Source organism: Pteropus vampyrus, unplaced genomic scaffold (genome assembly GCF_000151845.1).
Source record: "Pteropus vampyrus isolate Shadow unplaced genomic scaffold, Pvam_2.0 Scaffold360, whole genome shotgun sequence".
In the NCBI taxonomy this organism is placed as follows: domain Eukaryota; kingdom Metazoa; phylum Chordata; class Mammalia; order Chiroptera; family Pteropodidae; genus Pteropus; species Pteropus vampyrus.
The window spans coordinates 60674-69094 of NW_011889141.1; the positions used below are offsets into that span (position 1 = coordinate 60674).

General features: G+C 56.0%; 1 protein-coding gene across 2 annotated transcripts in view; it reads right to left on the bottom strand.

The window, feature by feature from the left end:
• The window catches only part of TMEM132A (transmembrane protein 132A), a 10478-nt gene extending 2063 nt beyond the window's left edge, over positions 1 to 8415 (bottom strand). Inside the window, exons 1-7 of one of the 2 annotated variants that reach the window (XM_023522884.1) lie at positions 8179 to 8415; positions 5491 to 5705; positions 5039 to 5257; positions 3988 to 4319; positions 2613 to 2762; positions 1386 to 1581; positions 1164 to 1307 (exon numbers count right to left, since the gene is read on the bottom strand). In XM_023522884.1, the coding sequence (XP_023378652.1) occupies positions 1164 to 1307; positions 1386 to 1581; positions 2613 to 2762; positions 3988 to 4319; positions 5039 to 5257; positions 5491 to 5705; positions 8179 to 8278 (1356 nt within the window). In that variant the 5' untranslated portion in view covers positions 8279 to 8415. Of the gene's footprint in view, positions 1 to 1163; positions 1308 to 1385; positions 1585 to 2612; positions 2763 to 3987; positions 4320 to 5038; positions 5258 to 5490; positions 5706 to 8178 lie in introns of both variants that reach the window. The other variant, XM_011379448.2, reaches the window with a different exon arrangement.
• Between the last annotated feature and the right edge of the window lie 6 nt (positions 8416 to 8421).

Genomic DNA, 8421 nt, shown 5'->3' on the forward strand with positions numbered 1-8421 from the left:
AGCGCCCTGGCTTTCCTTGCCAGACACAAACACAGCGTCACAGGTCTCAGACACCTGTGGGAGAACAGAAGGAGATTTGGGCTAAGCTGGGAAGATCGGTGTGGACCAGAGAGGACAGCCCTGACCCCACGCCCTAAGAAGAAGTAGGCTTCTGTATTTGCTGTAATGCATGTCCTTAGATCAAGAAATATTTCGCCATGAATCCAGCATCCATTCTCCCTGGAGGAGCCAGCCAATTCAAGTTTACCTAGGGCTCAGTGGGAAAACTGGCTATTTGCATTCAACAGAAACTTTCTCCTGAAAGAAGCGGGTTTGAACCCACAAATTTGCCTCCTCATTAGTGCAAACCTCTGACTTTGTTGCCAGAGCTACCTGGCAACCAGCTACAGGTAGGTAGGCAGAGGGACAACGCAGACCTACCCACTGGAGCCACTTATGCAGGGCAGCCAGGATTTAGGAAACGAAGGCTCCGGGCTTCCCCTCTTAGAAGTTCGAAATGGGGAAAGTTGCCAGGCCTCTTTTTGACCTCATGGGGTCATTATGAGGTTACAATAATAATAATCATGATTTTTATCATTATATCATTTTTTTTACTTAAGCGAGTTGACTACTTTCTTAATGATAATTCAAATTGAGTCAGAAGTAAACACATTGTTACAGAGTAACAGGACAGGTGGTCACCTAAGTCTAGAAGGGAAAACAATTATATCATTATATCATTATTATTGTAACAACCGTAGCTGCCCATTGTTTCAGCTCCTACTCTCTGCTGGTTACTGTCTTAGGGTGCTTTTAATTCTTACAAGACCCTGAAAATATATTCCCATTTTAAAGCTCAGGAGACTGAGGCTCAGAGAGGTTAAGAAACTTGTCCACGATCACACAACTAGTTGCTAACTACGATGGATTTCCAATTTCAACTTTCTAATCTCGAAGTACATGTTCTCAACTTTCCCACAGTAGTTCATTTGCCAATGCAATAATGAACGTGAAAGTGCCCAAGTTGGGGGTGGGTTGTGGTTACAAAGCTCCCACTTCATTCTGGAGAGAGGTGGTGGGAACAAAGGAAGTTGAGGACCTTTTCTCTTGAGGACCTGAATGGGGAAGGAGGAAAGCTCCACTCGTAAATGCAGACTCACGTGGGGCTGGCACATGCCACTCACCTGCAGGACCTGCGGGTTGGCCGACTCACAGCCAATGTGCTCTGTCACCTCCACCAGAGCCCCCCCACTGTCCACAGTGACCAGGCGCACGGGGACATGCCTCGGCACTCCCGTCAGTGGTGCAGTGTTCACCAGCTCCTCGGCCTGGGGGTGCAAGAGAAACTCAGCTCCGAGCTCTTTACCTCCCTCTTCGCCTGACCGGGCAGAGGGGAGACCCCTTACCTTGGCCAATGGGACAAGCGCTCTTATGTCCCGCTCAGATACCAGGATCTCCCACACCATTTTGTCCTTCTCTGCATCAGGGGCCTGGCCTGGGTACTCCAGCTGCCATGTGACAGGGCGAGTGACTGCCACGCCCCCACTAGTGCCATTATCCACCAAAAAGTCCACCCATAGGAACTTGGACAGTTCAAGGGGACTGCTGGCAGGAGAGAGAGAAAGTGAGTGCTTGCTAGCAGCCGAGCACTGTCGTAAGCACTTCCTGTCCTCACGAGGTAGATTCTTTGATGATCTCCATCTTATAGATGAGAAAACTGAGGTATAGAGGTTATATAACTTGCCCAAGGTCACAGTGAAAAGTGGAAGGGCTGGGATTATACCCAAGCTCAAGCTCTTATTCACCCTTGGTCCCTATAAGATTCATGAAGCCGCTTAACCCCCACTGGATGCTTGCTGGCTCTCCTGTCTCTTGGGCCTCCTCCACTCAGACTCTGCCTTCCACAACCAGCAGGGTGCAGATGTACCTGATTCAATTTCTGTCCGGGAGGAAGGTTCACTTCTAAGCCTCAGCACTGGCACTCAACACCTCAATAATAACCCTTGAAGCTTTCTTTGATCAAGCACCTACTATGTGCCGGGAACTGGCCAGGATGCCGGCTATGCAGTATCTTGCTTCGTTTTCACAAGTGAAAGGTGTTATCCTCATCTTACAAGTGAGGAAACTGAGGTTCTGGGGAGGGGGTTGTGGGAGGCCTATTGGCTTGTCCAAGGCTATTCATCCCAAAAGTGTCAGAACCAGGATTTGAACACGAGCTACAAAGCCCATGGCCTTGACCCAGGTTCAGGTCACGAATAAGAAGAGTTTGTAAATGTTCAGAACTGCAGCTGGGCTTCTGGAGAATACTAATGGCCCAACCAAAGGGCCCCATTTTTGTGGTGATGGGAGGTGGGGTAGTGGCCGTGAGGCCTGTAACTGGGTGGCTCGGATAAACTGGCATCACCTGGAATAAGCCTCGCAGACACTGTACCTGGCACATAATTGGGGATGGATAAACAGCAGTTGAATGAATGAATGCTATATCGGCTTTGTGCTGCTTCCTTGAAAGAGTCTGTTTTTGTCCCTGCTCATGTGGAAATATGGATGCAGTGTGACAGCCCTCTTTCCTGAAAACTCATAAATCTGCCCACCAGTCCTCCCTCCTCTGCCCCCCGGGAGAGAAAACCGCCCACCTGGACTCTGGCCCTGCGGGCCCGGAACGATGGCAGGTGATGAGGGTGGTGTGATGCTTGGAGCCCTTGAAGCGGTCCAGCCTGGCAGTCCAGAGGGTAGGCTGGGCTGGGCGGGCAGCCATCACATGCAGCCCCTTCTTCACCTTGATCCTGGGAGGAGGACACAGGTCCAGTGTGTCAAGGTGGGCGATGAACTTGTGGACAGGATCCGAGGAAGAACACAGGGGGCTAAAGATGCCAGCCCCCGGTCTGGCCTTGCCCGGCTCAGGTCTGAATGTCCTCCTCCTCCTCAGACCCAGAAGGACCCCATCTCAACACAGGTCATGCCACGCAGCTCTCCTCCACTCCAAGATCACTTACGATCTGCCCCACTGACCACAAAGTCGAGGCAGCCTGGCATTCGAGGCCCTCCTGGATGTGGTCCAGTTTCATCTTTGGCTGTGACATCTCTCCCTCACTTTTTGCTTTAGCTCCATCTAAAGTTCTTTCCCACACACACCATTCATGCCTCTAAGCCTTTGTCCAGCCTGTGCCTTCTGTCCGGCGAGCCCTTCCTTTCTCCATGTGCTCATTCTTTAAGCCACCAGCAACTCAAACACCATGTCCTTTAGAAAGCTTTTCCCACGGCAGGATGAATTTCCCCTTCCTCACCCCCTAACTCAAGCCCCTACAGTACTGTGTACCTTCATCAGAGCATCTACTCCAGTTCATGCCCGTCCAGCTCCCTTCCCTACCACTGGGGACCCCTTAGTGCCAGGTGGGGACCAGGCCTTCCTCCTCTCTTCATGGTAAAATATAGCACTGGGCGTATTTGAAGGTCCAGGAAAGACCTAATGAGTGTGTGAGTGAGCACTGGAGGGTGTGAGAAACATGGAAGCAGGACAGAAAGGGTCATAAAGACCCTCTGGAGAAGAGTGGGCTACGTACAAAGGTGGGGGACCCCCGGTGAGGCTGGCAAGCACGAGAACATATGCACGAATGTAGCTGGGGCAGACGCGCACCCCGGGGCATTAGAGCATCCACCACCCCCAGGCCCTGCACTTGCCAGTTTTCAAGCCCTGTCCTATTTCCCCTCCCTGGACCCCACAGCTACCATGTAAAGTGGGCAAGTTAGCCCCAGTGGACAAAGGAGCCTTGGGGAGGTCCCAGGAGAGGGGAGCTTCCTACTTTTTAACTTCAAGTTCAGGCCTATGCCTACTGCTGGGGCTTGCCTGCTGCCAGGGCAATCACAGCACTTGGCCCAGAGGGGCTTTGGTGGACGCATGTTTTGCAGAGGTCGAGGATTCTAGGAAGGACTCTGAGAGGAGTAGGCACCTGCCCCGTCTTCCTGCAGAGGTTCTTGCCTCCGGCCCACCCCCAGGGGCCCGGCGCTCACCGCAGTGTCAGGACGTTGGCCGTGAAATTGCGCTGAAGCAGGAGGGTGGCACTGAAGAGCTGGCCGGGCCGCACGGGCACGTCGGGCACCCTCAGGGTCACCGCCTCATCCAAGGGCACCTCCTGGGACTGTGGGGGGTCTGCCGGGCGCAGCTCCACACTGCCTACCGGGAGGGCCTGTTGCCCAGCGCCCTCCTCCCCGCCGGGGCCACAGCCCCCAGGGCCCTCGGTGGCAGGCTCCAGCGTATAGGCCAGCTCGGCCCGTGTTGTGGAGTCCTGGGAGAACCAGTGTGAGGGGAGCTCCAGCTCCACCACGCAGGCGCCCAGAGATGGCTGCAAAGACATGATGGCCATGGTTGAGTGGGGGGAGGGGATTCCCAGCACCCATGGCAGGAGACGCAGAGCTGGCGGCGTCCCTGACAGGCAGGGCCAGCATGGGAGAGACGAATCTCAGGTGACATAGCCAACTAGCGACAGGACAGGACAGGACAGGGCCGGGGCTGGGTCTCAGAATGCATCTGTGGGGCCACTCCTCCACCTTTGGGAACAGCCCATCCCGGTGCCTCCCCCTAACCACCGGGGGGTCGCCCGGACTACAACTTAGGTTTCTCAGCATCCCAGCGTCCACGAAACAGCACTCTTCCGTGGGTTCCTATGCTAGCCTCCGAAATAGTGGAGATTGCAATTATCAAAGTAATACTGACAATAACGTAAACACTCACTGAGGGGTTGCTCTGGGCCAGCATTGTATTCATCTCGTTTACTCTTTATTCCAACTTCATATGAGGTCGGAACTGTTGTTACCCCATTTTACAGATGAGGAAACTGAGATTAAGTTACTTGCCCAAATCATATACAAGGGACTGAATCTCATAATGAGCCCTAAATAACCCCTTCGCAGGGTCCCGTGAAAGCTGGCAGAGCGGCATGGAGTCAGGTGGTCCATGACCCCCAAACTTCCCAGGAGTGGCGAGCCCTCTCTTCCTTCCTTTGGGACCACCCTCTGGCTGGGGCCGCCTCGGGGCCAGCCTAGGTGGGGCCCGCCCACTCACCTGGAAGCGGCAGGCTCGGTGAACAGTGCCTGCAGGGTGTGTGGCATGGAGCCGGGCACAAGGCAGGCTGCTAGACCCCGGTGGCCCATCCTGCCCTTTGAAGTGGAAGAGAACCCGGGCATGGGGCTCTGCTGGAGTCACAGCCGCTTCCACCGACACGGCCCGCACATCCCATTGGACTGGCTGTTGATGGGACTCAGTGACCCGAGGAGGGACCACCTGGAGGGAGAACAGGGGTGCTCAACACAGCAGAGCATAGGAGGAAGCGAGAGCTGGCAAGATGGGATGCCAGGTTTCCACTTCCAGCCTGGCAGGAGAGAGGCTTTATGGGCCTGAGTTTCTCTCGCTGGAAAATGAGCACAGCTGGGGCTGGGGCAGGGCCCTGGGCCATATGCAGCAGCCTCAGCTCTGAGTCCTATTAGCCCAGGAGTCCCTGGTGGCCCCATTCTTACCTGCTGAGTGGTAAAGGGTGGGTAGGAGGCCAGGAGGAGTGGCTGGGCCTTGGGCCACGGCTGCAGGAGCAGAAAGGTCTCAGATCGGGAGCCCAGAGAGGAGTTGGCAGGTGGGTAGTGGCCCACCTGCTGCACTCGGAAGTGCTCAGGTGCATCCAGGAGCTCCAGGGCTGCAGGCAGGTAGATGGGGTCCAGGGGTTCCTGGTCACAGTCCACTGAAGAAGAAGGGGTAGAGATGGTGACAGCTCCAGAGCTGGCAGGGGCTGAACTGAGCTTGGTCCTGGGGCACAGTGGCGGTGGGCAGCGGAGGAAGAAAAGGGTTATAAATGTCCTATACCCACCAGGATGGGGGGGTGGATCTCTCCATTATACAGATTAGGAAACAGACTCAAAGAGCCTCATGCAGGTAGCCTGTGACAGGGTCAGGATTTGAATCCAAGTCCAGGACTGGACTCCAGTCCCAAGCCATTCTTCCAGCCTTCCACAGACCCAGGCCTTCCTCCCTCCAGCAGAACCTTCTTGATGTCTCCTACTCCCCTATTCCTATCCCTTACCCAATTGCCTCTGACACCAAGGCATTTATGGGGTACGGCTCTCCCCAGACAGGGCCTATAAGGTAAAAGATGGTGACCAGGTGAGCTTTGTAATAGTGGTGACCCTTTCTCCGACTCTGGGTCCTTGGCCAGACTTGGCTGGGCATCCACCCTCCCTCGTCCTACATCATCACCATGGCAACCTCACACCGGTTTCCGAAACTTGCTCCCTTCTTCCCTGTCCCAACTGGGTACTGAAGTGCAGGAGTGGGAAGAGGGTGGCGGGTGGGGATCACGAGCCTGAAAGAGTCTGGTACCCAATAACCAGAAGGACAAAGGACCACTAAGACCATTTTTGATTTGTACCAACTGACTAGTAGTTAGCCTTAATAATAATAAACATTTTTTGAATACTAATTAAGCAGGCTACCATTTTAAACACTTTACATGTATTAATTCTTTCAATTCTTGTAATAACTCTGAGAACTAGGTGCTTTTACTGTTAATCCCATTTTATGGATGTAGAAAATGAGGCTGAGAGGTTAAGTTACTTGCCTGGGGTCCTACAGCTGGCGTGTGGCAGGGAGTTAGAATCCAAGCATCAACCACAGGACCACCCTGCCTTCTCCATTCTCCATCTGTCTCTCTGTCTCTCTCTCTCGGCTCTATGCCACTTGCGAAGGTATTTATTCCCTAGCTCTGAGTCTCTTCCTCCTCCTTCATGGTCAAGAGTGAATGTTGCCTCCTTAAGAAAGCCCTCCTTGATCGCTTGTCCTGCCACCAGTCCCCACCATCATTTGCACCCCTGGTTGCCTCCTTCTGAATCAGTTATCTTCTGGTTTATCAGCTGGAGCCTTGTCTCACTCAACCTGGATCCCAAACTGGGCAGCTCTCCCTAGAGAGGATGTTCTAGGAGCCCAGAGATCTGCATTTACATCCTAACTCTGCCTTGGTGAAGGTTGGGTCAGGTGTTCAACATGTAGGAGCCTCTGTTTACTCACCTGTAGAACTGGCACTTAGCGATACTGTGACAGGGGAGGACTTTGTAAACTATGGAGCTAAGTCTGGAGGAGGGGTTACTGCTGCTGCATAATGGATGTGACAAGGCTTTCCTCATCCCTCTGTGTAAGGGGTAATTAGGGCTCCCGCAGGGTCCCCTGGGGAGGGGAGCAGGTGGTTGAAAGCAGCCCCAGAGCCAGCTCCCTCTCAGCGCCACCACTGGGCTGGGGTACTTGATGGTTTCAACCTCCTTCTAGACCCTCCCCACCAATGAGCTTGAGTCTGAGACCCGCCCCCCCTCCCCCCCAAAGTGTAACAGGTGAGTGACTACGGCTCCCTGGAGGCAGCCCCTGGTTTCCCGTCCTCCTCCTACTCCATTGCCTGGATAATTGCAAGATGCTCTGAGGCCGGACTCCCACGGACTGCCGGCACCCAGAGCTCAGCTTTCATGGTGGAGGCAGGGGGGTTGAGAATGCCTCGCTACCCCCCACTCTCCTGAGGCATCATCCACCTAGCAGCCAGAGCCCATGCCGAGGGCCGTGCAATCCTGCCCGGGGCACAGGGGAGTCGCTGCCCCTTTCTCCAGTGATGAGGATCCCCATAAAGGTTGAGGAAGGCACGAATGAGACAATCACTTGAGACTCCAAGGTCAGAGAGCTCCTTGCGGGAGGGGGAGGGCGGCTGCATATCTCGCAGGTCCGAGGCAAAGGGGCCGCTTCCCGTCCCCGGCGGTGCGGGGTGAAGCTGGCGGGGGTCGATGGTGGAGGGAGGCCAGGGGCCACAGGGGTTCAGCTCTTTGGAGGGCAGACTGGGGAGCGGGTGCGCCTGGGGCAGGGGGCAGCCAGGTTAGATGTCCTGGCTGGGGGGCGGGGGAGAGGAGGAAGCTCGCCGGAGGTACAGACCCGGTGGGGGTGGGGGGTGGCGAGGAGAGCCCCGGGACCGGCTTGCTCTGGGTCAGGAAGGAGTTGCCGGGTGATGCGAGGTGAAGGAAGCAAATAGGGACGGTTGGCTGGGGGCAAGATCCCGGGATGAGGTCTTGCCAGCCCTCAGGGCACGCCGCGGGAGAGCCCGCTTGGTTTTAGTCCGAGCGCCCGCAGGTTCCCGGCCTTGGCTGGGGCCCAGCCACCCCTCGCCCTGTCCCTCCCCTCCCGCTGACCTCTCCCGACGTCCAGGGCGAGGGCCACCAGCAGGCAGAGCCACGGGCCGCAGGGCCCTCGGGGAGCCGCTGCCAAGCGCCCCGCCATCCGGGCGCACATCCTTCCCACAGAAGGCGGGGACTAGGCCGGCGGCTCAGGTGGCCTCTGGCCGCCCGGCATCTCCCACGCCCGCTCGGCGCCGGCCTGGCCCCTCCGGCTGGATCCCGGCCGCCGCCCGGCCGGCCGCCCGCCAGCGGCAGCGG